We start from the raw sequence: 14989 nt of genomic DNA, 5'->3' as shown, positions 1-14989 counted from the left end.
CGTGTGGAGATGTTAAGGGTGATTGTCAATGGGGTAAATTTTCACCGGGATTGAATTGTCAAGAGGATCTTTCCCTGGATATGGAGTTGTGTTTCCCAGTATTATTAAAAAAAGAACAGAAATTAAACTTTAAAGAACAAGTTTTTTCAACTGAAAGTAAGAAGCAGCATTAAAACTTAAAACGAACAAAAATTATTACGTATATGAAGGGGATTGCCCCCTCTTCAACAACTCACTCTTTACGCTAAAGTTTGAATTTTATCTCAATTCTTTAGTAACGACTCCTGAAACACAAGGGTCGTTTAAAAAGTACAATAAGAAGATTTTTTAAAGTACTATAAACTTTAGTGTAAAGTGCGAGGTATTGAGGTGGGGGTAATCCTCTTCATATATGTAACAATTTCCGTTCATTTTAAGTTTTAGTGTTCCTCCTTACTTTTAGTTGAATTTTTTCTTGATTTACTTCCTGTAAAGCGCAAGTTTCGACTTGATCCTGAAGTGCTTTAAGTGGATAGTCACTTCCACACTTATTTGTGTAACTTCTTATTAAAACCTTTTTTTAAATCGAATTTACATAAAAAGTATAAGTCTTAATTGCTTTATTTTAGGTAGGGAAAAAAGTCCATCCAAAAATTTAAATTAGGGGGAGGGGTAATTTTTTCTACTAGATTTTGAAAATGTACTTATTTTTAGAGACTTCATAAAAAAAATTTCTCTCCCCACTACATTTTCATGAACTGTACCATATCTAGGTCACCATCAACTGCTTGTCTAAGACACTCTGAGATTACCTTTCAAGGAATTCCTAAGAAGACGACAGGAAAAAAACATTTTCATTGAGCAAAATCTTTGTGTAGTTCAACTTTAAAAGACTAACCTCTCTTCTTTCAGAATCTCTTCAACGTCTCCAGAATCAAGTTCAGAGTTTATGGAACAACTACGGCAGTTTTAATACCACCGCCCTTGAAGCTCTCCCTAACGACTTCAAAAATACAACTTCCATGTCAAAAATGGTCAACGGAAGCTTAGTTCAAGTAAATGAAACAGTAAATAAAGAAATCATCAATGGTGTGCCTCACTTATTTCATGTCAAAGTTATGGCTTTAGTACCTCAGCAGACTGAAACCAGTAACAGCCAGCCAGAAGAGCCAGATGTTCAGAGTGAAATGGCACTCAGTGAGACGAGCGAGGTCCCGGAGTGAAAATCACTTCTTAGGATATTTGTGCATAGTCTATTTCACAAGTTCTCATGTCAATAGGTATTTTGAGAAGGTGGTAATGTTGAATCGCAAAGTCAAGTATTCCTATGAAAATTAGCCAAAACCAAGATTTTTTGAAATATTGACTTATTCTAAAAGACTGCCTTTATTTTAATTTTTGGATCTTTTCCGTTAGATATATACCAATATTTTACATGTTTTTTTTTGTCGTTCGCTCGTCGCTAGAACAAAAAGAAAGGTATTTTTAGGTTTCTAATTTTATGTTCTTTTATAAGGTTAAAGTAGCGGTTGTGACAGTTCACCCTCTATCCCCTAATGATCCAATATATAGCCCTGGGATGTATACAAAACTAATATAAAACAAAATTGGTATTACTAGGTTCCTTACATTATGCTCCTTTCAACATAATAACTATTTCCCTGATGATGGACACAATCATGCAGGGCTTTAACGCTTCAAAGCTTTGACGCTCCTAGGCCCAAGCGTTTTCACCGCTGCGTTTTTGTGAGATTTTCGGGGAAATCCCCGAAAATTCTGAGATAGTAGAAGCACTGAACAGAATGCAACTGATGAGCGAAAAATAATGAAAGAAAGAGGTGATGCTGAAGTCTCAGCTGCCCATCTTGGGAGATATATGATAGTCTTTAAGTGGCTACGGAATTCCTGTGCTGTTTTAAAATCACTTTTCTGTGAATAAGTAGCGTGGTGACGGAGTGCACCTAGCACTGATGGACGACAAGTCACATTAATCCAGTTTTTGCTAAGAAAAAAATCACTAGTTGATAATTTATTGTACCCCTTGGGATTCTGCGCCCCTTTACCCAGGCGTATTGGTAAATCCAGGCCTGCAATTGTGTATAACCCAAATTACATATTTGTTTGTTGTTCTTCCTATTGTTTGATCCGTTGTAAAGCCGGTTACCCTGTGTAGACTCCAGACGGATCTTAAATAGCATTATAGATATAACGGAAAAGAACCTATATTTTAATATCGACAGTACTTCAGAATAACTATCCATTTTTATATTTAATTTTAAAATAATTTCATTTTCGGCTCGTTCTTGACAGTCATCTTGAATTGCAATTTTAAAAATAAATTTGTGGTAAATTCTATTGTAAGTATTAATAAACCGTTACTATATTGTATTCAATTTCTGTACAGCCAATTCTAAAATTCTTTTTTCAATAAGCATTTCGAGAAGAAAGTAATGGTGTTGGAAAATAGCGACGAAGACCACACTGCCTTTCCATGACAAACAAACACAAAGTAGAAACAATAGGGAAAATCTTTTCAAGACACTAGAAATCAAGTCAGTGGATATTTCGGCCCTATGTCCAAGGGCACAAGGGGCATTGTTAAAGGGGCATGTCCAAGGGGCATTCGACACAATACGAGAAATGTTGTAAAAGCTGTTTCTAAAAATTAAAAAAAAATTATTAGTTTTAATTCTCACATTTTAATGTAAGTTTATATATGTATATATATTTTTTTTTCTTTCTCGTATTGTACTAAAGACGGCCCGAAATATCCACTGATTTAATTTCCACTGTCTTGAAAAGATTTTCCCAATTGTTTCTACTTTGTTTTTGTTTGTAATGGTGTTGGAACGCTAAGTTACATCTTCCTATGATATTTAACCAGAACTAAGAAGGTTTTCTAAAAAATGTCTTAAATTTGGAAGTTTAATTTTCTATTAGTTTAATTATCCATTTTTTCTCAGTTTAATTTTCAAAAAATCTTGTTTTTGGCTTCATCTTGAAAATCATTGTCAATATTGATTTCAAACTGGAATTTGTGGGAAAGTCTATTGTATATTTTAAACACGATAAACAACTGGTAATATATTCAGTCTATGTTTGTATATTGTTTGAGTATTTAATAAAAGGAAAATGATATCCCCAAGTGAGGTTACAAAAAAATTTTAGCATAGAAAGATATGAAAGAATCTTTAAAGAAAACTTAAAGTTCTGTAAGATATATTTATAGCAAACCAAAAGTTATTTACCAGGCTTCTAGAACTGAAGTAATATTGTCAAAAAAGCGTTTGAGCCAAAATTCTAGGAACAGTCTTTGTATATTTTAAACACGATAACAACTAGTAATATATTCAGTCTATGTTTGTATATTGTTTGAGTATTTAATAAAACGAAAATGATATCCCTAAGTGAGGTTACAAAAAAAATTTTAGCATAGAAAGATATGAAAGAATCTTTAAAGAAAACTTAGTTATGTAAGATATATTTATAGCAAACCAAAAGTTATTTACCAGGCTTCTAGAACTGAAGTAATATTGTCAAAAAAGCGTTTGAGCCAAAATTCTAGGAAAGGAGGACCGGCAAATGAGGGGAGAGGGGGGGTGATTTCCAATAAAAAAAGAAATTTTATTCAAAACATTGAATAAAAAGTACCCAGAACTTTGGAAAAACTTAAAATTTTACCTCCCTCCCACCCCTACCTAAGCGCATATCAGAAGAGGTCCACGTCCCTCAAGCTCCATTCATCTGGGTACGCCCCTAGGGATACTAAGCGTAAAATTAAGATACTTTAAGCACTGGAACAAAGGCGAATACAGCCAGGCTAGTGTTAAACGACACTAAACACATAAAAAGAGTATTCACATAAATTACTTCACAAACTGAAATAGCTTCACTTACCTGGGTAGTATTATCAGTAAAGATGTTGCAAGCAATGAAAATGTAAAAGTAGAATAGCCAAGGCGTAAGGAGTTTCCCCAGCTAAAAAAAAACTATGGATAAATGGGAAGTCAACGAGCTAAGATCAAAATATGAGAAGCCATGGTGATGAATGACAGTGGCCATTGTTCGTGAGTGTCAGATTCATAGGCTGAGGAAGATTTGTTGAATGTTTTCCAGAGGGATTGTCTACTCATGGTTTTATGTACCCGTTTGCCCAGCTGAATGTCAAAAAACAAACTGTACGAAAAACGTGGTTGGATCCCACTTTCCAGGGCTGGAATAAAAGAACGGTTGAGAGGACTAGGTCACGTTTCACAGATGAAGGGAGACATTTTTCCAAAGATTGTACTTCATTTGAATCCAAAAGAAAATCAGGTCATCCCTGAATAGAGTGGGAAGAGATTATAACGAAGAATTTAAGAAAATTGGAATTTTGTGGGATGGGGTAAAGAATGAAGCTCTGAATAGGTTGGGGTTGACTAGGAACATGAGGAGCTGTGTTCACTTCAGGTGGCTTGTTGGTGCAGCGACTTGTTAGTAGTAGTAGCAGTATTGCCGGGAAAAGATCTAGACGATATTCATTAGTTTTTGATGAATCAACTTGGTCCTGTTGTCTTAGAACTTTTAATGGCTTTGAAGTTTCTTTGAAATCCACATTAGATAGAACTAAAACCTTAAATAGCCACGTAAATAGTTTTGATAGCACAGAACATAAGCATCGTCATAGACGCTTTAATACAGACAGTATGGTAGACAACCAAAAACTGATTCTTTGATTGTTAGCTTTACCTGACCTACTCTTAACTAGACTAAAACTATCTCTTTCTACCGATTTTATGATGTTACTTTTTTCTCTTTAAATTGGCGAGCCCCTTCAGTAAAAAAACAAATAATAAAAGAAAATCAGAAATAAGAAAATGAAGAATTACGATTGGATTTTCTTTTAAAGAAAAAGGCTGAAAAACAAAAAGAATCGGAGGAAGTTACAAGCAGAAACAAAAAGTTAGGTGGATAGTACACTTTGACACTTGAACCTGTTTTATGAATCCACACTTAATTCAACACCCACGCTCCATATTTAAAGTTGAATCTTAGTGATCTGTGTCCATGCTGTTTTAGAGTAGCAATCCCTTTAGCCTTTGACGTGTTTTTTTTTCTCTGAAACCCCCATTACGGCAAGTAATCTTACTTAGAGGATAAGTAATTATGGCACGATTTCAAACACGCTATGAACAGTTAGGGAAACGTCGTGGATTATTTTGTAGGAAATTCTAGCAAAAATGGGAACTCTAGAAATTTTTCTAAGGAGGGTGAGCCAACACAAATTTGGTTAAGGAAGTTTAAAACTTTTTTTTCTATAAAAGTATTGAAAGTTTGTCTAATGCCACACTATTTTGCTATTTTTGCATATTTTTCGTTTCTCAGAAGAATGGAAGCCCCACTACTCCCCCTGAGGGTGCCACCCTTGTGTACATGCAATCATATTCTTAATACCTAATTCAGTCCACAATGCAATAATGAAGAATCATACCGCTTAAGAGGAGACTGGAGTCAATTTAAGTAAAAACTTCGCCCAGACCAAAGGGTACGGGACTGCTCTCCTACACCCCCCCTGAAATGCTGTCCCATAAATGAGTGTAGCCTAGTACTAGTAAAGAGGTAAATCCAACCCTATACCAAATTACTGGTCTATCACGTTATTCACGCGATTTTGTGGTAATCCCGCTTTCAGCTCTATTAAACTTGCATCGTCCATTTACGACAACGTATATTCATAAGTTTAACTCTCATGATGTTGACGTTATAAGCTTTTCTACTGAATGGCAAAAATATGTGGGACATTTCTTAACAAAAACTTTTATTCGATAAGTATATTCAGCACCGGCTTATCAAAAGAATTCTCACGGAAAGAGATAAAATTAACAAACAACGAATACGACACCGGGATTATTTCTCCATGATTTAAATGAAATACTTTCATATCAAATGGAATGAATGACGCTGAAAGAACATAACAATTGCAATACACAAACTAACGTGTTTTCACTAGTTTTGAACGTGAAAAGTAACAGAGTGGGGCAAACATAATCAAAGTCTGCAGAACTGAGCCTAACGTTAACTAACCTAACGTTACAGTCAAAACACGTTTACGTACATTTTTCACAGCATTAAACGTGATTTTTTTACAAATAGTAACACAACATTTAACTAGAATAGTTAACATTCAAAAACCTCAAAAATGAATAGACCTAAGGACATGACCTCTGCTCTGCACTAGCGTTGCCAACACTTTGAGATAAATTGTGTCGGTTTGCCAACCAAACTTGTACCATAAAACTTTACCTTGTGACAGTTATTTCTTTAAATTTACGGACCTTTCTTTGGTGAAAATCTACTGACCCATTTTCATTCGACAAAGAAATTCTGTTTATTTTCCTTACATCTCTAAGAGGTGACTGAAGGAGTACTGAAAATTTTCGAAAAGTAAACCTCGCCCAGGGAAATGCAACAAAAACCTTGTGGCTTTGAAGCTCTTTGGGCACCTCCCCGCCACTTAAAAAAAAACAGACAGATTTCCTCAGGCTCATAGCTTTTGACACGCAAATTAAATTTGATGGATTTTATATATTTTGATATATATTTATATGTTTTTATGTATTTGCTTTCACCTAAAAAAATTGTTTCATGTATTTAATTTTTCATCGTTTTCCAAATAATGCCAGTGAATGTGGCTCACCCTCAATAAAAAATTCCCTCCCCTCACGGGAAACTGCTCCATTGAGAGTTCCTCCCACGTAAAATACATACCATCCCCGTAAAACTCTTCCTAGATAATTCCAACCGAGCTGAAAATCCCCCCTCCATAAATTTTCTTGCGGACAATTTTGACTGAAACATTATCCTTTGAATACTTTTATTTGATAAAGACTTTAAATTCTAATCGTTTTTCCGATCACTCCGGAAATCTCTCTTCCCTGGAAATTTTTCCATGGAAATCCAAAACCTCTGAAAATTTCCCCCAGGCAATGTCCCCTGAACTCCTATACATTTAAAGTTGAATTGGCAAAGAGAAATTCAGACAAATACAAAGATTTACGTATAGGAATTCTGTCACAATCCCCAAAGTAAAATTTTTCATGGAAATTTGATTGTTTGACACTGTCTTTTCCTCGGGGTCCTTTTAGTTTGTCACACTCCAATTCGAGTTGTAAGCTCGACAGCAACGGTAATTGACATCATAATTCTTATTATTGAATCTAATCATACAATTTTTGACCACTTTGTTTTTCTGATGGATATACATATGAGGCGACAAGCGGTGACTCCAAGACAACTAGAAGGCTAGTCGTTACATCTGCTCAGTAGTTGAATGAACTGCTGCTTAACATTGACCTCTCTCCATGCTTAGACTTCGATGATCCAAATGAAGCTTCACAGTATTTCATAGGCAGCAAAATAGTCCTGCCCAAGTAAAGAACGATGTTGGCACAATGCATTTTTTTTTATTTATTTATTTTAGACCAGAACAATTAGAATCTGACGGTGTGAAAAAAAAGCTTTATGAGTTTACTGCTCTTTAGGGGCCTCCCCAGGCCACTCAGCGTGTCCTCAGGTAGCGATAGGGGAACGCCTAACAGATAGGTAGGGTACCTCCATAGGAGGCACGGACCAAGGGGGGACCTTGTCCCTTGGGGGGTCCATAATAGAATCTGGGGCATCCTCGCCCGGGGCCATAAATGCAGGTGGAAGAGGAAGAAGACCACTCAAATATACTCTCAACAGGGTCCACCGGCATTTCCACACGTCGCAGGAATTACAAACCAGGAACATTACAATTTCCAGGAACAGCTGAATGCTAAACTTGAGAGTCTAAAATTTGACAATGTGGATGAAGGTTGGAATAATTTTAGAAAAACAATTTGTGAAGTTGCTGATGTTGTCTTAGGGAATGAAGTCAAGACTGCAGCTAAGAACATTAGTGAAAAAACTTTATGTTTAATAGAAAGAAGGGGCTTGCACAAGAATTATCTGAATGACAGATCATATGAAAACAAAAGGAATGTACAGAAAGTGGAGAAAGCATTAAAATATGAACTAAGGTGGTGTGAAGTGGAGGCCGTGGATAAAATTGCCGAGGATCAGGAAGACGCAGCTAGACGACATAATAGTAAAATATTGTACCGACATGTTAATAAACTGAGAGGGCCCTAAATCCGGACTAGTCCCAGTCAAAGATAGGAACAGGGCCACAACTATTAATAAGGAAAGAACTAAAAGAGATGGGCAGAACAATTTGAAATTATGGTAAATTGAGATAGAGCTACAGGAAAAGATATAGACGAAAATGGAAAAGTTTGTGATACCTTGGACATAAAGGAAGGTTTGGTTTGTGAAGAAGAATTAGCGACCGTACTAAAAGGATTAAAAAATAATAAGGCTCCAGGTGCTGATAGTGTGGTAAATGAGTTTCTTAATATAGGAGGACAACTGCGGCAGGGCGTAAGATCCATATCTATGGACAACGGCCTCTGCAAAGGACTGCCTTGACCCTTTCGGGGTAGCTGCAAGACTGGAGGCGTCAACCATATTCCCATTTGAAGAGTAGCGCCCCTCGAGGAAAATATAGCCTAGTAAACGACACAGCATTCGCACGGGATTCTAATTAATGAATAATTCTTCTGGGCTTGGTCTGTCTTGACGGTCTGAAAAACCTCTTCATAGCTAATTTATCTACTATGGGTTGCTTCCCCGTAGTAGCACAATATTTGTAAACATGAATATATAATGAGTAGGAAGTAATAGGCTTGGGACTGTCGTGTACAGGCTTTCGAATCTTCTTGATAGAAAAGCATCGCCGAGTGCTGAAAATGATGTTGTGACCAATAAACGCCCAGGATTGCACAAAGCCTCCATTCATACTGGAGGTCCCAGGGACTTCTTACTGTCCGCTTCTAAGCCGGCGTAAGCGCTTCGGTGTAGACTTGACTGTTATTCGGGATCATTGCTTTTCCTGGAGCCAAAATAACTTCAATGATTTAAAGAAAATGAAAATTGGAACTTGGAATGTTATGACGTTAAAAAATGGCTATCGAATCGCCAACATTTTGACTGACGACTTCAGACGATTTGAACTGGACTTATAGAAGTTTCAGAAACACATATCCCAGAGAAGCATGGAATTAAGTGATATATAATTTCTTTCCGGCAGGAAGGATGGGGTACTAGACGAGGAGTAGGGTTCATGATGAATAAGGAAGCTGCCAAGTCTTGTTTAGGCTGGGAAGGTATTAATAATAGAACACTAATTGCTCATTTTATGACTAAGAGCTCAGAGTATCAGTTATAGCAGTATATGCCCCAGTTGAATCAACTGACGGAGATAGTGACTCAGATGAATTTTACTTACTGTTACAGGAGCAAATAAACAGGGCCCCAGGTACACATATCATGTTTTTACTAGCAGATTTTAACGCCCAGGCTGGTAGAAATAGGGACAGATGGTATTCTAGCCTAGGTAAATTTGGTGTAGGAAAGAAATGCAGTGATGGCTACAGACTTTTTGCAATGTTGTAGGTATAACAATCTAGTTATAACCAATGGGGTGTTTGGTCATAAAATGGCCAAAAAGGTGAAATGGTATTCACGCGTTGGTAAGACAGCAAACCTTATTGATTATGTTATAATAAACCGAAGACTGGCAGGATCAATACAAGATGCTTGCGTATATAGGAGTGTTGTTATTGATGTTAAAAGTAAAGATAACCATCTAGTAGTGTCCAGGATTAATTTAAAGCTAAAATTTCGGAAGGGTAACTACCTCCCGGGAAGTTATGATGTTGGTAGACTCCAGGATGAGAATCTGAGAGAAACTTTCCAGGAACAGCTGAATACTAAAGTTGAGAGTTTAAAATTTGACAATGTGGATGAAGGTTGGAATAATTTTAGAAAAACAATTTGTGAAGTTGCTGATGGTGTCTTAGGGAATAAAGTTAAGACTACAGCTAAGAATATTAGTAAAAAGGCTTTATGTTTAATAGAGAGAAGGGGCTTGCACAAGAATTAAATGAATGATAGATCATATGAAAACAAAAGGAATGTAAAGCAAATGGAGAAAGCATTAAAATATGAACTAAGGTGGTGTGAAGTGGAGGCCGTGGATAAAATTGCCAAGGATCAGGAAGATGCAGCTAGACGACATAATAGTAAAATATTGTACCGACATGTTAATAAACTGAGAGGGAGTACTAAATCCGGACTAGTCCCAGTCAAAGATAGGAACAGGGCCACAACTATTAATAAGGAAAGAACTAAAGAGAGATGGACAGAACAATTTGAGATTATGGTAAACTGAGATAGAGCTACAGGAAAAGATATAGACGAAAATGGAAAAGTTTGTGACACCTTGAACATAAAGGAAGATTTGTTTTGTGAAGAAGAATTAGCGACCGTACTAAAAGGATTAAAAATAATCAGGCTCCAGGTGCTGATAGTGTGGTAAATGAGTTTCTTAAATATGGGGGCTCTGAGGTTAGAAATAAGCTACTAAAGATTATGAATATGATTTTTTTAAAGGGTGATAAAAGTGAGTGTTGTAATTATCGAGGCATTAGTCTAGTCTTAATCTTTTAAAAAAGGGAAGTACCTAACGATTTTAGGAAAATCTTAATTAAACCTCTGTATAAGAAAGGTGATAAAATTGAGTGTCGTAATTATCGAGGCATTAGTCTAGTCTCTGTAGGTAGCAAATTACTTAGTAATATGATACTTTTTAGAGTGGGCAATGCTGTAGAAAAGTTCTAAGAGAAGAACAGTGTGGTTTTAGAAAAGGTAGAGGATGTGTCAAGCAAATTTTCACTCTTAGGTTAATAATTGAGAAGTGCCTTAGTTTTCAAACACCTTTGGTCCTCAGTTTTATAGATTATAAGCAAGCGATCGATTCTGTTGATATAAAAGCTTTAACAAAGTTCTTATACTCATATGGTATACCAGACAAATATACTAAAGTGATTAGTGCGATGTATGAGAATAATACTGCTGCGGTTAAGGTAGGAAATGAGGTTAGCAGCTGGTTTTGTATTAAATCAGGACTTAAGCTGGGTTATGTTCTATACCCCTTTATATGGATCACTCTGATGGACTTTGCTTTCAAGGGACAAAATGAAAGAAAGATTGAGATGGCTTGGGCACGTTGTGCAGATGAAGGATGACAGATTGCCAAAAATTGTCCTTTCTGGCCAACCGTCTAGGGCTAAAGAAAAAGCAGGTCGTCCTCGTCTGGGTTGGGAGGATGTCATGAAGAAATATTTAAGTGTAATGGGAAGATCCGGTGAGGGTGTAAAGAGGGAGGCTTTGAACAGGTTGGGATGGAGGAAGAGTGTACGTAGCTGTGTTGGCCTCAAGCGGCTTGATGCTGCGGTTAGTTGTTAGTAGCAGTAGTAGTAGTAATAGTAGTAAATGCCAAGGAGCGCAGCAGAAAAATTGCAGTAGTAATTTGTTTACCAGGGGACCGAGCTTCGCTTTGTGATTTTCGTTCGTTTAATAAGATTGTTCGTAACAAGATAGTTTTTCGTTTTTCGGTGTGGAAAAACAATCTAGATAGTATTTATTTCTGCAGCAAATAAAATTAAATTAAATTAATTTTCATAATTAAATTAAAATAGTGTCTTTCTTTACACCGAACGAAACTCAGTCTCCAGGTACTATCATGATATTTTTAGGGCAAATAACAATAGGGAAAAAAATCTAGAAACACCTCCCCCAGCCTGTCCACAGGCTAAGTCACTGAACTGTCCCTATAATAAATACAAGGTCAATATACAATACATAAATAAAACACACTCACAGAAAAACCAAGAATAGACAAATTAAACTTCGTAAGTACCATTATTATAGGACAAAGGTTCAGGTACAGAAACACAGGGAAAGAGCCAAAGTATCGGATGACCTGGAAAAAGAATTTTAAACTTTATTAAATGAAGAATTTTAAATCTAAACATAGATCAAGTCAAATTTGATGTATTAACGATACCTCAGATCTATTTTGTATTTCTTTGAAGAGCATAAAGAAATTCATTATCATAATTTCAAAAGAGTTTCGAATAGAAGACTAAGCATAGGTTTCATAGGAGGCTAGATAACCAGCCTAGACAATATTTTTATTCATATCTCTTTTACCTATTTTATTCTGCTAGTTTACTGATATGATACCTGTAGAGCGCGAGGATATCGCATTTCCATATTCCCAGTGACTATCTACCTCTATGGTTAAAAGCTCACACTCACGCCATGGTTCTCTGCAATCTAGCACTCGGCAGTTGCTTAAGAGACTCCTGGATGCAAGTGAGAGGAGCTACGGGTAAAGATTACAAAGATCGAGAGGCTCGTAGAGAAGCTGATGAAAGAAATCAGAAGGCTCGCACAGAAGCCAACAGAGAAGCTTACAAGGAAACCTCTGCCTTTTATCAAAGGCAACCAATATGCCAGAAAAAGTTAATACACCACTACCGGAACGCAAGCGCCGGGTGTTAAGAGGTATACAACCTCGAATCGAAAGAAATTCCTTATTGATCAAGTTTGAGAAACTGACCAGAAGCAGTTCAAAGGTTGAACCGCACCAGTTCCCCACATCTCATCTAGTTTTTTATTTCCCTCATTATCAAGTAAAGATGCTGAAAAATATCACACCTTAAATTTTAAAATCCGTAGTTACCCTCAAAAGGTTAAAGATATTGAGAGGCAGCAACCCTCAAATGCTAGAAAAGAGACCCCTATTGTGCCAAACCAATCTAGAAAGGATTTTATATTTTTCTTTCTCTACAAAGATTCAGGAGGTTGAGAGATAGGAGCCCTTTACCCGTAAAAATGAAGTGCTTAGCATGTTAGTTTGGTACGCAAATGCTTCCTTAGTTTGTGGTTTTCCGTCTCGTATCTTTCCTAAAAATGGATGTCATCAATTCCTATGTTGTCAAAAAGAGGCACTTGTTACATAAATCCAAAGTAAAAATGATATTAGAATTTGGGCTTTTGCATAAAATAATAGAGAAACTAAGAGATACCAACTCTCAGACTTTAAAAATGATAACCTTAGCGTCCAAGTTTGGACTAAAATGGTTTTAGAGCTCATGATCTCCCTCAAAAAGTTCAAGGAGTTAAAAAACACTTAGTCCCTTGCTTCCTATATGAGCAGCCTAGTGTGGGAGTTTAGTACAGACTTCATGGTAATTTTAAATACAAAAAATAATTTTAGAATTCGTGCTTTCCCTAGAAAAGTTCAAGGGATTAAAAAGCGACAACCCCCTTATGTTCAGCATGAGCAGCCTAATTTGGAAGTTCAGTTTCAACCTTATATTATTTATTTACTCCTACTATGACAGGCAGGAAATTCAAAAAAGAGAAAGGAGTTGCAAAGAGGGGATAAATTTGGAAATTCTGCCTGCGTTGTCAGACAATATTTTTTCACGGGTGGGGCCAATTTGAATAGAGATCCTTTCCGGGATCCATTTTGGTCCACCCGCAGATACGAGCTTAAGGGGAAAGAGGAAGTCATATGCTCTTAATAGAAAGTAATGACAATCTGAAAGTAGAATAGGAAATACCGCACCATACATTAGAGAAGTTGGCCGGTGTTAATAATTTAGTTGAGTTGGATGACCCTAGGAATGAAGTGGATGTATGTCCTTTCAACGTGTTGGAGAATTAAAAAACTCGGAGGCTGATAAAGATGAGCTTCTATTGGAGACTAAGGATCCCCTAAGCCAGCACCACGTTTGTGCATGTCTGGACCGATTATGATTGTTTTACCAAGACGTAACCTTGACCGAATGCAATCCCACAGGGATTCTAGCCTCCACCATCAGTTCATGCATGTTCTGTCCAAGCGTGTACTCTGGAGTTCTTTCTCCATTCTTCTCCTCAATTAGGATTTGTAACAACTCCCTATTAGGGTGTTCATGGGAAGGAACCCAACAAGGGTTAGAACTTGCCCCCTCCTTACAACTACATTCCATATATCTTTACCTTAGTTACTCCAGCAACACCATGTACTAGTTGCCAATACTAATTTAAAACCATCCCACAATGACAATTTTTCATTAATCCAGGTTTTAGATTTTCTTCCATTAATAAAGGCTAAGAGGCTACTGAAGCCGATCTCCGGTTGCTATCCCACGCTCTAGATTCTCAGTCTAATGGCCACCTTTAGCAGATTATCTGCGTAATTAATTGGTGGGCCTAGTTTACCTATGATCATAAATTTGATTTTGGCGTAACACTTCAGTTTCAAAAGCGGAACATTAAAAATGCTAAAAATTAGTTTAAAAAGTTTACACCAACACTAATTTATTTCCAACTGTTTTCTACTAATACTGCGTCTTCTTAACTTTTGTCAGATTTCTGTTACAGACAGAAAAATTGCTGTTCCAAGCTTCCATTCTGTCTAGTTTCAATAGAATATACCTTAAATAACTTCGAAGATACCTTAAATCTTGATTCTGATTGGTCGGTCAATAAATTATGTTTGAAAGTTGAACAATATTCAACTCAAGAAATTACAAACGGTGCCCATAATTGGCAATGCAGTCGTGCGTGTTTTGATTTTGTTGACAAATGCGACTAATGTGGCATGTGGCACCTGGCATGGGCATTAGCATATCTAAATTCAATGCACAGTTTTTGGAACTAGTAACTGTAAACAGCGATATTCCATGCTAAACAACATTAAAGTAAACACCGTTGAACATCCGCCAGGTTTTGTCATATAAACAAATGCTTAAAAAATTAAAGTAACAGGGACAGTGAAGATACAATCTGAATTGGTTTGGAAACTCCATTGGAAAATACAGTTTGAATTGGTTAAATGGAAACTTACACAACGAAGAGACTTACACAATCTAGAGCAAAATCTTTGGAGGTTGGTGATAATGTGACAAGGGTGCCAATAATTGACCAAATTGACAAGTTTATTTAAAAACATTTGGCCGATTGCAAATTTTTAAATCGCAAACTACGCCCAATTGTAAGAATGGTAAAAGAATTTTGAAATTTGTAGTCATTTTTATGGCATTTGGTATTA

General features: G+C 36.5%; 1 protein-coding gene across 2 annotated transcripts in view; it reads left to right on the top strand.

Moving 5' to 3' along the window:
* LOC136028712 (uncharacterized) overlaps window positions 1-14989 on the top strand; it is a 30301-nt gene that overhangs the window by 12389 nt on the left and 2923 nt on the right. Inside the window, exon 3 of one of the 2 annotated variants that reach the window (XM_065706577.1) lies at window positions 892-3124. The exons of the other annotated variant lie outside the window; for it this stretch is intronic. Coding sequence (XP_065562649.1) covers window positions 892-1202 — 311 coding nt within the window. The 3' untranslated portion in view covers window positions 1203-3124. Of the gene's footprint in view, window positions 1-891; window positions 3125-14989 lie in introns of those variants that run through there. 2 annotated transcript variants of the gene reach the window in all.

This window comes from Artemia franciscana, chromosome 7 (genome assembly GCF_032884065.1).
Source record: "Artemia franciscana chromosome 7, ASM3288406v1, whole genome shotgun sequence".
In the NCBI taxonomy this organism is placed as follows: Eukaryota; Metazoa; Arthropoda; class Branchiopoda; order Anostraca; family Artemiidae; genus Artemia; species Artemia franciscana.
This window is presented reverse-complemented; position numbering and strand designations above follow the sequence as displayed.